This window comes from Arvicola amphibius, chromosome 6, assembly GCF_903992535.2.
Source record: "Arvicola amphibius chromosome 6, mArvAmp1.2, whole genome shotgun sequence".
NCBI lineage: Eukaryota > Metazoa > Chordata > Mammalia > Rodentia > Cricetidae > Arvicola > Arvicola amphibius.
In genome coordinates, this window is record NC_052052.2 from 101,082,509 (window position 1) to 101,096,660 (window position 14,152).

Genomic DNA, 14,152 nt, shown 5'->3' on the forward strand with positions numbered 1-14,152 from the left:
CGAGTTATGATCCCTTTGTAACGTTTCTTTCAATGAAGCCTCACTACCAGTGCTAAGGCAGAAACTGAAAAGAAACTGTAATGGGGCTGGACATGGTTGTGAACCCTTGGGTCACAGCGCTTGGGAGGCAGAGGCAGGTCTGAGCTCTGGGACACCCAGGGCTACACGTGAGACCCTATCTCAGAGAAAAGTTCAAAATGTAATTCCTGTGACAAATAAGATGAGCAGGTTTGTGACTGGAGAGATGGTACGGTGGCTAGGAGTACTGACCACTCTCCCACTGTCCTTCCCTTCTCCCTTCCTCCCTCTCCCTACACACACACACACACACACACACACACACACACACCCCTTCTGCATGCATGTGGTACACATGCAGGTAAAACACCCATATGTATACATGAAGTAAAAATAAAATAAAGATGAGCAGATGTCTGCAAAGCTGGACATGGTCCATCGCTACTGCCTCATCCAGATTTGAAGGTGACGCATAGGCTTCCTTAAAAAGATCTTGGGGCATGTTCAGGATGGAGTCACCTGGAGGAACTGTCTAAAGCACCAAAGACACTCTAAAAGTTTTGAGACTCTGGGGAACTCCCAAGAAAGACTGGGTCCCTCCCATGGGAGCTGCTGTAAGGAAGCTGTTTGGTGCCTAATTACAGAGTTCAGTGACTTGTGCCTGGAATCTGCACACTTGGGAGGCAGACACAGCAAGGTTGTGAGTTTGAGGCCAGCCTGGACTATACTTCAAGATCTGTATTTCTAAAGTTTTTAATTAATTAATTGTTCAAAACTAAGTAGATAAAACAAAAGACTCACCTTGGTTTTTTTTTCCCCTTTCAGGAGCTTATTGATGTTGACAGTGAAGTGGTGTTTGAATTGGCTTCCTATATTTTACAGGTGAGTTGCTTTACGTACACCCAAAGGCAATGCGACTGCTGGGCCCACACAGCAGCCACGTCCCCTGTTTAGTTTTCTGACATTTTCTAGGCACAGGTGACCGAGGTATTAGGAAGGCTGATGCCATGACCATATTAGAGGTTTGCACTATTTCAGAATTTCAAGACTCTATCATGTGACCTTGGAGGGCAGTTACATGTTTAATCTGCAATCATTTGATTCTCTAGTCCCTACTTTAAGTTTGGTACCCTCTTTTGCCTTGAGAAAAACCAAATGTTCATATGGCCTCTGACTCCCAATCCTTTGGTGCAGTTAGGAAAGAGCTCACATTCAAAGGGGACAGGAGAAGTAGACTGTCCTAGCCCAGCACAGTGGCATGCACCTGTAATCCCAGCTGCTTTGGAGGTTGGGCCAGGAGGGCAGAAAAGGAAAGGAAGGGAGGATGGAAGGGACTGGAGGAGAAGGGGAGGAAAGAGACAGGGGACGTTTTAAAAGAGGAAGGGGGAACTGAAGAGAGGGAGTGGCAAAGAGGGTAAGGGAGGAGGGAAGGAAAGGGGGAGAGATAATTGTGTACGTATGAGGAAAGGAGAGAAAGGGAGATGGGAGGAGGAAGGATTAGGAGGGAGGATGGATGGGAGGATGGACTTCTTTCTTCTTTCGGAAGAAGAGAGAGAAAAATTTTTTTACCCAGGTATGTGCTCAGTTTAGAAGTCTTAATCCTAATTTAGTTAGAGCAGGGCCATGAAATATAAATTTACAAATAACTTTGTAGCGTTTGCATTGTGTCTCTTAGTCAGGTGACAAATGTACATATTCTCCCTGACTCTGTCTGGCCCATCAGACAGGGTCTCACTATGCAACCAAGGCTAATTTCAAACTCAGGATCCTCCTGCGTGCTGGGAATTACAGTTATGGGAGTGTTCTCCCACGGCTGGCTTAGCATCCCTTGCCGTTGAATTCCAGAGGGAGCAGGGTGGCCGCAGTAGGAAGCTGTTCCTACTGGGCAGGGAAGTAGCTGTGCCCACAGGACCTACGTTTTCACTCTTAACAATCGATCTGTTTCACTCCTTTGTTTTTTTCTTCCACAGGAAGCAAAAGGTGATTTCTCTAGGTGAGTCCCCAGGGGTTGTTCTCTTATTGGCTTAAAAATATATTTGTTGCTTTTTTTATTTAAAGAAACTGCCTTGCATGTACCTTGTAGGAGGATGGTGTATTAATTAGTGCGATCCGGCTGCGGTGCTGTCCACAGGCAGCCTGGCAGGGGACACACAGTGGTAGTGAGGACAGTATTCGTACTAAATGAACCTCCTTTGAGTTACTGAAAAGCTGAACTTAGAACCCAGTGTCTCGCCACAGCCATTGTTCTCGTGTGTGTCTCTCGTGTGAGCCGGAAGTCACTTCTTGGGGGTAAACTTGGGTACATATAACCTGACAGTTCTATTGAGTATATAGACTCACATCTTTTTTTCCTCTCAGTTTAGTCTCTGACTTTCAAGGGAGAAATTCCTATCATATAGGGAGATGTGTCTGAGTGAACTATTAGCAGCACAGAAACACCAGTCCTGTCTGCCTTCTGTGGAAAGATGCTATGTTGAGGAGGAAAAAAACGGGCTTAACCGCTGAGGGCAACTCGAGCCGTCCTGTGGAGCCGTTAGCGTGAATCCTGCCATTCGTTCATTAAGCCGTACACAGGCAGAACGGCTGAAATTGTCCCTGGTCTCTCATGAGCTACATGGGGCCCTCACAGCACAGGGAATTGTAGCTAGCCCTCAGCAGAACTAACTGTTCACAGACAGACATTTTCCAGGATTTTGTTTTATCAACGTCTACTGGGAAAGCGCAGGATAGCCCATTCTTCAGCATCAAGGTTTGTCTGTAAAAGAAATGACTATATGACCAAGAAGGCCAATCATCAAGTTGTGTGGATCCAAGATCCGGCACCTATAGCTTAGTGATGAGACATCTGCCCGACACGCATGAGGACAGTTACAGCCCCCACCGCCCACCCCCAGCCAGCGGGAAAAGAAAGAAGAAAAGAGAAAGGCACAATGTTCTGACCTCACAGGATAAAAGTAGAAAAGTTAACATCCACAAGAAATAGACATCCAATCTGGGGAAATGGTGCAGGCGATAAAAGCATTTACTGTGCAAGCATGGGACGAGTTCAGAGTCCCAGCATCCGTTTAAAATGCACAGTACCAACTGTGTGTCCGTACCGCCAGAGCAAGGGCAGAAAGGGGCAGAGACAAGAGGATCCCTAGGACTTGCCTGTCAGCCAGTTGGGTGAGCTCCAGGGTCAGTGAGGGACCCTGTCTCAAAAAGAAGTAAGGGCAGTGGATAAAGAAGGCACCCGAGTCAGCTTCTGCTCCCTACACTCTTCTGTGCAGGAGGGTGTTCCTACTCATGCACAAACACACCATGTTTCTTCCCAGTGGAATGCATGCATCTTGCTATGTTTAAAGGTTTTTAAATCTATAAATGTACCGTAACCAAACCTGAGGTGTGTGGTCTCAGTCAACTATCTCAACTGAATGGAAAGAAATACTTTAAAATCTAAAATGATAGTTGGCACACTTTTTCTGTAAAGGTCACGTATCTGGCTCCCCCAGGTCACATGGTCTCCACTGCAGGAACTGCACCTTTTCCAAATGTCAAGGGAGCCTCGTGTGGTAGGAGAGCTAAGGAACATGACTGTTTCAGTAAAACTTGATTGAGGAAAACGACGTTTGAATATTACATAAATCCTCGTGTGTTATGAAATGTTCTTCCTTTCCTTCCTTTTCTTTTGTTCCTCCTTCCCTCTCCTCTCCCTCACCTTCTTTATTTAAAAATGCTAACTACTCTCCATTCATGGGCCATACAAAAGCGAGAGCATTGTATAATTTGAGCCTATGAGCTAGAGTCAGCTGACTCCTTGTTGGTCTAAATCGTAGCCTCTTTATCTCAGTTTGACTGTTTTCTGTAAAGAGAGCAACATGTTTCCTTTATTTAGGTTCCCAAGTCTTTGGCAGGAAGTAGAGAGTCGGATTTTCACTGTGTGACAGGTGTGAGAGGCCCTAGCTGGAGACCTTGAACTTGGCATATGGCCAGTCCTCATTTGGGTGATGTTGAATGAAGTTCATTTGTTGAATGACGCTTGTTCAGTTTGTAGACACTATAGCTTGTAATCTGTTCTCTGCTCATTTCTTAGGATCTGAGTTTGGGATAAGAATTAAAAGTTTCAGCAAGTGTAAGTCAGAAATCTTAAAAGATTTCTGCAGGTCTGTGAAAATGGGCTGAAAGGCCACCAATCCAATGGAGTACAGTGTCTGCTGTAGTTACTCTGAAGACACTTTTCCATAGGCTAGCTCAGAACCCACAAATAGTATTTTTTTTTTGAGCGCACCCCAACTGGAGTGTGTGTGTGTGTGTGTGTGTGTGTGTCTACTGGAAACCACCTCTTCTGTCCCACAGATCCTGGGAAGGCAGCCACACAGGCTAACTTGAAGGAGGAAGAAAAGCAGGCTTGGCCTGGCAGTCCTTCATGGCCCCTTTGTCAGTCCAGCAGTTCAGCGTGCCATTATGTTAGCTGAAAGGCAGATATGCAAAGGCTGTTCCATTGGTCAGAGCTGTCTAGTGGCTTGTTTGTCGCTGCAGCTGTCTAGAGGAGAAGAGAAGGTCAGACAGTTCGTGCGAGGTCAGTTTTCCCCATCCCATAAAATTCACCCCACAGGATGCAGAGGTGAGCTGTGGCATGCACGTCCCTGATAACACACCGTTTTCTAAAGCCGGCTCAAGATCGATAACTGTGCAGAATTCTCAGGGTCACTGTGTAAACACAAGGACCGTAGTTCAGCATACAAGAAGCTGAAAGCAGCATTGTATGTGCGTAGCCCCCAGCACTGTGTGTCGGCATGGGGACAAGGACAACAGGACTCCCCGGTGCTCAATGACCAGCCAGCCAGGCAGAACTGAGCTACAGGCTCAAAGACTGTCTCATAGAGCAATCGGAAGATCCCGGATGCCAACCTCTGGTTTCTATATACCTGCAAGCACATGTATTTCCACCCATGGGAACACATCAGTAAACTACACACATAAAAAAGAAATAAATAATAAAATATTAAGAAAAATAGTCCTAAGAAAGTAGTATATGCTTGAATTTGGGACTAAGACATACCATTTCTTTCTTCCTCCATCTATCTATCTATCTACCTACCTACCTATCTATTTATTTTGGTTTTTCAAGACAGTTTCTCTGTGTAGCTCTCTGGCATCTTGGAACTGCCAGGCTGGCCTTGAACTCACAGAGATCCACCTGCCTCTGCTTCCCAAGTGCTGGGATTAAAGGTGTGCGCCACCTCTGCCTATTTTGATGCTTCATTTCTTATGTGTGTCTATTAAGGGCCACTTCTGAGAAGAGTCTCCAAACCAAGAGTTGACCATATTAGTTTGGTAGCTGAACAACAGGCATCTTAGGTTTTCCATTTGTATATTTTTGTTTTATAGAAACTAGATTTTGTTACCAGTCGTTAATGCATGGTTCTTTTGCCTTAGTTCTGTGTGCAACTGAGTAATTTTAATTTGTAAACATTACCTGTCATAAATATATTTTCCTCAACAACATCAATAAAAATAAGCTTAGAAACACAGACCTTTGGAGAAAGCTTTTATATGTTTAACACAGATTCCAAGGCTTAATTCTAAGATACCATTAAGTCTAGGTGGTCAAATGGTGTTTTCAATGAATGACCTCAAAGTAATTCTGGGGCTGGAGAAATGCCTCCGTGGTTAAGAATACTGGTTTCTCTTCCAGAGGACCTAGGTTGAATTCCCACCATCCATGTAGAAACTCACAACCATTTGTAGCCCCAGTCGCAGGGGATTAGTCCACCCTCTCCTGGCCTCCAGGGGCACTGTATTAGCATGGTGTGCAAACATGCAGGCAAAACACCCATGCTCATGAAAATCAACCTTTAAAAAGACACAGCAAGTCTTCCAACAACCTGAGGGTCTGGAACTGGTGCCTCTCTAAAAGCCTATCTTGCCCTAGCAGTACATTTCTACAATAACAGTTCATCAAGTGTGGTCTGACCATAAGAGCGTCCTTGTTGAAGCACAACGGAAAAGAGGTTACGTTGGCAACTGAGAGGCTGGCAGTGCTGACACAGCGTTCCTAGGAAGAGGCTGATACAGACACAGCCCTGAATAAGAACCTCTCTGCTGTGCCACTCACGAGCTCTCTGATTCTTCTTTGAGCATCTCTTTTGCTTAGCACATTCCTGAAGGATTTTCTTACCTATTTCTTCTCCTAGTCAATAGAAATGCTCATAACCTCTTCTTGTAGTTTTTTGAGGCAGGGCCTCTCTACATAGCCCTGGCTATTCTGAAACTCACTATGTACACCAAGCTGGCCTTGAACTCACAAAGATGGGCTTGCCTCTGCCTCCCAAATGCTGGGACTAAAGGTGTATCCTACACAACCAGCATTTTTGTTTTGTTTATTTGTTGTGTTTTGTTTTGTTTTTGAGACAGAGTTTGGAGCCTTTCCTGGAACTAGCACTTTTAGACCAGGCTGGCCTCGAACTCACAGAGATCCACCTGCCTCTGCCTCTGCTTCCCGAGTTCAGGGATTAAAGGCATGCACCACCACCACCTGGCTCATAACCAGCATTTTTTTTTTTTTTTGGTTTTTCGAGACAGGGTTTCCCTGTAGTTTCTAGAGCCTGTCCTGGAACTAGCTCTTGTAGATCAGGCTGGCCTCGAACTCAGAGATCCGCCTGCCTCTGCCTCCCGAGTGCTGGGATTAAAGGCGTGCGCCACCACCGCCCAGCCTATAACCAGCATTTTTAAAATGATAATGAGATATTGGGTTAGCAATGCTGAAAGTCAATGGCTGAGATATAGACAGTCAAGTGAATAGTGCCTGTGATAGTGAGGAATATGAACCATGCGTGTTGATATTCTGACACAGGGCAGACAAATTTGTATGTTCTCATTAAAGACTTAGGAAACAGTCTTATCTAAAAATAATGTTTTCTCACTTGTATGATTTTCCGCAGCACAGCACAAATAATCTTGTTTCATTTCCTGATGTGCGTTCGCGTTTAAAGACAAATCGCTTGTGTCACTAGTCAGGAAGTGAGCGGTGTTGGCATTTCTGTCTGAAACAACTGAATAGTCTCCGAGCTATCAATCAAGGCAGCTATAGGAGCTAATGTCAGAGGGAACAAGCCCAAAACAAAGTAAAACCATGAAGTCCTCGCGTAATCCTCACGGACCAACATTGGTCAACTAGCAGCTATAGCCTACTATATAGACAAGCTTTATCCATTCCGATGTCCCAGCTTCTTGACTGCTCGGCCCTTTTGTATCTGGAGTATATGTATATATGTGTGAAGGCACATGTGTACATGTGCATATACACGCCAGGGATCTGTGTCAAGTGTTACCTTCATGTTCTGCTCCTTAGCTTTTGAGACAGTCTCTCCCTGATTAGCTAGAGGGACTGGCCCCTGAACCCCTACCCAGACACAGATCACCATGCCTGACTCTTTGTGTGGGTGGTGGGGATCTGAACTCAGGTCTCACCCGTGCACAGCAAGTGGTTTAACCACTGAGTCACCTCCTAAGCGCCACCTGGGATGTTTTTATTTAATACCTTTTTTATTTAAGATTTATTTATTTATTGTGTATACCGTACTCTGCCTACATGCATGCCTGCAGGCCAGAAGAGGGCACGAGATCTCATTACAGATGGTTGTAAACCACCATGTGGTTGCTGGGAATTGAACTCAGGACCTTTAGACAAGCAGGCGGTGCTCTTAACTACTGAGCCATCTCTCCAGCCCTCATTTAATACCTTTTTAAAAAAAACCCTTGAACTACTGAAGAAAAGTAATACCTATTTCTTGCTAAATCATTGAAAAGAGGGGAAAAAAAACACCCACTGAATCAACCTACTGGAAATCTAAACTTTCAAGTGAGGGTCTGATTTGACTTAACAGAAGATATCACAGTACTTCACTAAACAAGCTATTAGAGACAATAACTCGTTTTTAGTTTTGTTTGGGGACATTTTTTCATTAGGAAAAATTATTTAACCCCCCCCCCCACTGACTCATTTCTTCATACTAATCTTGAGAATTACCACATCATTACCTTTGATTAGCTCTTTGGAACTTTCTGGAAATGTGATAGAAACATTTAAATAATTATTGTCATACTGCTCATGGAAGCTCATGTGTGTAACCCTAGCATCGGGGAAGGCCAGAACTGAAGAACTACACTGGAGCCTGCCTGGACTATACACAGTGCTCCAGGCCAACTGGGCTCCAGAGTGTAGTGCTCTGTCTCAGAACAAAAATTATGATAATAGTCAGAAACACTTTTGAAGTTGAATTAATCATTAATGTCAAAAAACACACCCCCTCTGACAGATAGACTCGTCAGTACAACACAGGAAGAAAGGGGCCCATGACTCACGAAAGAGGCTTCAAGGCTAAAACTTCCTTTTCTTCTCTAATTTCAATTCTGTTCTAGTTTTTCTTTTTTTTTCATGATAGATAAGTGAATAAAATGTAGTTGATAGTGAAATTGAAAAGTATAAAGCTAGGCTCCATCACTTCAGAATGGCCGTTAGAACCATATGGAATGAAATGTACTGAGATCCACCCAGTTAGACAGCTGCTTGAGTGGCTTCCTTACTAGCTGTAGGGTGTTTTGTTTGTCATCTGATTAGAGTAAAGTGGTTTTGTTTGGGGGCGGGGGAAGAGTCATCTCGGACAAGTGGAAACATCTGTACCATAGAATTTTTTGGTAACAAGCTTTATTAAAATGGAACCACTGGCACCGCTGCCCTGGGCTGTCTGCTGGGACCTGGAAATCCTTGGTTACAGAAGTAGAGGCGCTGATGTCAGTCACTAAAGCAGGTTTCTGCAACACTTAGGACCCGTAAGTCAACTGAAAGAGACTCACAATAAAGAGATCCCATCTAAAGGTCCATGAGCCACACTGTGTCTATCTGGTGGACTCTCCGTTTACCACACTGCAGAGGTAGAGAAATGTAGGCAGCACTAACAGGTTCTGCAGTCCAGAAAAACACAGTCCAGCGAGGAAAAGAAGGGAGATTTTGATTGACTCTCTGGGAGTTAGCTTATATGACATTGTACTGGCTCTTGGGCTACTGGAAGAAAGAACTGAACAGGGGAAGGACTCATTTGGGTTCACACTTTGAGAGGGTCCCAGCCACGGTTGTTTGGCCTCATGTACGGGAACAAAACATGGTAGTGGATGTATCTGGTGGGAGGATGTGTCCACACATGACTCAAAGGAAGCAGAACATAAGACAGGAAGTAGCCTGAGTAATTTACCTCCTAGAACCCTCCCGCAGTAGACAACCTACTTCCTACAGCCAGACCCCACTTCCCAAAGTTTCCAGACATCCAAAATAGCACCCCCCCAACTAGGGACCAAGCATTCAAAACAAGATCCTGTAGGGGACATTTCAAAGTCAAGCCTTAATAACATCTGTATGCAATTAAATGCTGGTCTGCGTGAGAGAGTCTGAGCTTACAGGGGCGGGGGTTAGCGGTTGGGAAGAAATCTTGCTGTATCCCTGAGATAGCATCTGTAGGGTTCTACTTGTATTTCTTTTGAAAAAGGGAATTCTGCTTTTGGAACTAGAGCAATGCATTGCTCAGTTGGTAGAGACAAATAGCCGCCCTCATTAACAGAAGTGGCTGACTTTCAAATGAGGAGCTACGGTATTTATTTATGCTGAAACATTCCCATTAACTCCAGAAGCCACATGTTCTTAGGTCCCTGGGAGAGCAATTAAAAGCAAAGAGCATAATGACCTTTTAATATTTTATCTTCTATAAACCATGGGACTATACGGTCACTAGTCTAAAGAGAAAGAAACTTTGATGGGGGAAAAACAAACAGTGTTCACTTGATATTTTCCTTTCCACTTTTGGAATCTGGTCTGCCCCCCTTTGAAAGAGTATTATAGTTAATATAAACCAAAGTGGACTTACTAATCTCTAAAAATTCTAGGTTTTAAAGTCTTTCTAGACAGGCCAGAGAATGTAAGTCATGGGCTTGAGCAAGAATTTTAGAACTTACTAGAAAAAAACAAGAAAGATCTCATTTTCTTATACACATCCTTAAAGCATGATGTGTGCATTTGTATTGATGGCTGTCTTTACAAAGATGAGAGCGTTATCCTCTGTCCGGTCTGCAGGCTGGAATGCTGATAGCATTACAAGCATTGAACATTGCTTCCTCTTCATTGCTATGCTAAAATGTCATGACCAAAACCAGCTTAAGAAACAGCAGTTTGTTTTTGGTTTATGGTTCCAGAGAGGTAGAGTCTGCCATGGCAGGAAGGTGTGACATGGTGACAGGATCTGGAAGCTGCTGTTCCCATTTTCATCCACACATGGGAAGCAGAAAAAGAGAACAGGAAGTGGATCCATCAAGGCTAGAAACCCTTAAAGTCTGCTCCCGAGTGATGAATTTCTTCCAGCAAAGCTGTGCTACCCCCAAACAGGGCCACCAATTGGAGACCAGTTATACAACAACATGAGCCTATAGGAGACATTTCTCGTTCAAACCACAGCTGCAGACCAGGACTGTAGATGGCTTGAGCCATACATAGTTTTTCTTTTACACAAACGATTCACTTCTAAATCAGCAAGTTTACTTATTATAAGCCATTATTAGACCATCTGATCATTTGGTGTCTGTTTTCACACAAATGGATAATTAGGGGCGGGCCGGGGGGGTGGAATAGTTATGTGGTCTCACTCTGTAGCCCAGGCTAGCCTGGAATTCAGGATTCTCCTGTCTCAGATTTCTGAGGGCTAGTATTAATAAACAGGCACTATTATACCTGACTCCTTCAAATTCTGAATTGCTGTTGAAAAGAAACAGTTGCCACTGTCCTCTGGAGAGACATTTGCTGGGCCTTTTGAGGCAAGACGAGAAAACAAAAACACAGACATTTGTGTTAGTAAGGGCTCGCATTTAGGATGCAGCCTTCATAACCCAACCACTTCTGTCACACTTAAACATGTCAGTTCTCTGAGTACAGTTTCCGTGGGGCGGGGGGGGGGATATTAAACTTGAAGCGCACTTCTCATCTCAATGAATTGAAATTAATATGATTCTCATATATCCACTTGTTTTAAAAGAAGGAGGGTGTGTGTGGAGTTTTCCATGACTTGAAAATGACCTGGAGAGCCCGAGTAATGGGGAAGCAGCCAGACTCTGTCAGGCCAGCGACAGCTCTCGAGGGTAACAGAATTTGAATGTTTGGAGGGAAATGCTCACACAGAAAAGTTATGCACATTTCCGGAAAGCTTTGTTTTGTGTGGGGAGGTCCATGTGAGCTTTTGGGTGTGTGATTTACATTTCAAAGCACAAAAACACATTTGTTTGTTTGTTTGTTTGTTTGTTTGTTTGTTTGTAAGTTGACACCATTCAAATCCTATGGGAATCGGCGGGCTCACGGAGCAGCCGCCAGCCCGGCAGAGATGGCTGCCAGAGCGGTGCAGATTCCCAGCGGCAAGCGGCAGACACATGGCAGACGGGCAGGAGACAGAGACACGGACAGACACAACATGTTAAATGTTTATTCAGAGGGTTAAGGAGGGGAAAGGGAGGAGAAGGGCAGAGAAAGAGAGAGAGAGAGAGAGAGAGAGAGAGAGAGAGAGAGAGAGAGAGAGAGAGAGAGAGAGAGAGAGAGAGAGAGAAAGAGACAGACAGACAGACAGACACACACACACACACACACACACACACACACACACACACACGCACATGCCAAGAGAGGGCAGGAAGGGAAGGATTCAAGATGGCGGCGAGAGGTCAGGGGTCCCTGGGAGTGGGCGTGGCTTGCCTCTTAGAGGCACAAGCGACCAAAGAATAACACTCTGCAGAGCACAGAGGTCATGTTCTTGACCCTATGTCAAATTTTTGGAGCTGAGATCCCCAAGTTAAAGGCTGACATTGTGGGAGGTAATCGGTTGTTTGTTTGTTTATTTTTTTCCTGCTTAAGTAGATTGTGTTTGCCTGAAATCACAGGCTAAGGAAAGAAATCTCAACTTGTTTTACATTTTATGCCTTTACAACTAAATGAGAAGTTCACAGGAATTTCCTGGAAGCCTAGGAAAATTAGACTCACTAAGAAGTAAACACTCCTATAATTGAGCGGTTGGCATCAGAAATGAAGGATAAATTATTCACGAAGGTATCACTGTTAGTGTTAGTCCATGGGACGTGTCCAAAATCCAGAATCTCGTGGAGGAAAATGATCTCTGAGTCCCCAGATGTTTTCCTTGGTCTGCATTGTTCAAAGTAACGACAAAACTTTCACATATACATGAGCCCCAAGTAGAAGATGTCACATCTTCCAAACCCTCAGCGTCCCTGAGCCTCCACACCTGGACAAAGCATGCACTGGGAAGGAAACGAGCGTGCTGTCGTCCCTGTCTTTCTTTCATTTATTATAATCTCAGCACTGCCTTGTCTTCACCACCAGAAAGCAAAGGGGGTTGAAGAAAGGAAAGAGAAAGAACTAGCAATAAGCATTGTTTCTTGCACACTTCTGGGCCATCAGGAGAGACTCCGGCTGTAATTTCACTTCCTAGAATCATGGAGTTCGCTGGGTGTGTTGTGCTAATGAAGAAAGGAATGCTGACTAGCAGGGTATATCTGAAACTTGAGGGTCCCAGGGCTTCCAGGTTCAGAACCTCTCAATTCAGGATTTCTCAGATTTCAGACACGTGATTAAGTACTGGTCCCAGGTGGGAATTAACACCCTGGCCAGGCAGGGCTGGCATCAAAAAGATCACTCTCTCTGAGCAAAACCACAGATGTTGCCAGATGTGGTGGTGTGTGTCTGTAATGTCAGTTTTGGGGTGGGGGGATACGGGGAAGAAGATCAAGAATTCAAGGTCAGGGACTGGAGAGATGGCCCAGCAGTTAAGAACAGTTGCTCTTGCAGAGGACCCCGGTTCAGTTTCCAGGACCCACATGGCAGTTACAGATGGTGGTCTCCATGGTAACTCCAGTTCTAGAAGCTCCGGTGCCTTCTTTGTCTTCCATGGGCACCAGGCACACATGTGGTACACAGAAATATATGCAGACAAAGTCTCTATACATATAAAAGGTTTTTTAAAAAATCAAGATCAACCTTGGCAACATAGGGAGTTTGAGGCCAACCTCAGCTAGATGAGACTGACCCTGTCAGTTGGGAGAAAGAAGAATGAAGAAGGGGGAGGAGGAAGAAGGAAAAGGAGGAGGATGAGGAGGAAGGAGGAGAAGAAAGAAAAAGGAAGATAAATGTTCTTTCCAGGTGGAAGAAGCAGTAAAACATACCCTTGAGTTAAAAGACTGGCCTGCCACCAAATAGGTTAAGAACAGTTTGTTTGCTGGAGCTTTGTGGGTCTTAGAAATGTGTGCAAAGGATTGTATATGCCTACTTTACTCAAGGATATTCTTGGGCTGGAGATATGGCTCAGAGGTTAAGAGCACTGACCTTTCAAAAGGTCCTGAGTTCAATTCCCAGCATCCACATGGTGACTCACAACCTTCTGTTGCCATGAGATCTGGTGCCCTCTTCTGACCTGCAAGTAAACATGTAGACAGAATACTGTATGAATAATTTTTAAAAATATCCCCCCCAAAAAAAGAATATTCTTTCCCTGGAGAACCATAGCTTCATGATATGCCCATCTAATATGGAGGGTTTAGCTGGTGCACACAGAGCATTCTAATCTCACTGCTTCTGAGTTTCTGATTATTCTCTTATGCTACACTAGTTTTGCTTTTGAAACAGTGGATTCAGGACGGGTTCTTCTGCCGTAAGCATACTCCGGAGACCCCAGGCTTCTCCTCCAATGTGTGGACATATCATTTGACCCAATGGGAATCTCCTGAAAATGTTATTTCCCAGATTTGGAGGAAGAAAATGATTTTGTTTTTATTTACAATGTCTGTGAACATGAGAGCAGTGCCCATGAAGGCTAGAAAAGGGCATCAGATTTGCCGCAGCTGGAGCTGCAGGTGATTATGAGCTGCCTGGTGTAAGTGCTAGGAGCCAAACTCCGGTCCTCCGCAAAAGCAGCGTTCACTCTCAGCTCTGAACCTCTGAGCCGTCTCTCCAGCCCCTCTTAAACCTCTTTTTTTCTCTAGGAAAACACATAGTAGATTTTACCGACCCTTTTCTGGTGCTTAACTTTGTCCTTGTTCGTTTTCGCTACACATG

General features: G+C 44.5%; 1 protein-coding gene across 3 annotated transcripts in view; it reads left to right on the top strand.

The window, feature by feature from the left end:
* Positions 1-14,152, top strand: part of Frmd4a (FERM domain containing 4A) — a 310,427-nt gene that overhangs the window by 208,038 nt on the left and 88,237 nt on the right. For all 3 annotated transcript variants that reach the window (XM_038333067.1, XM_038333064.1, XM_038333065.1), the window contains exons 6-7: positions 844-900; positions 1,989-2,011. In XM_038333067.1, the coding sequence (XP_038188995.1) occupies positions 844-900; positions 1,989-2,011 (80 nt within the window). The remainder of the gene's footprint in view (positions 1-843; positions 901-1,988; positions 2,012-14,152) is intronic.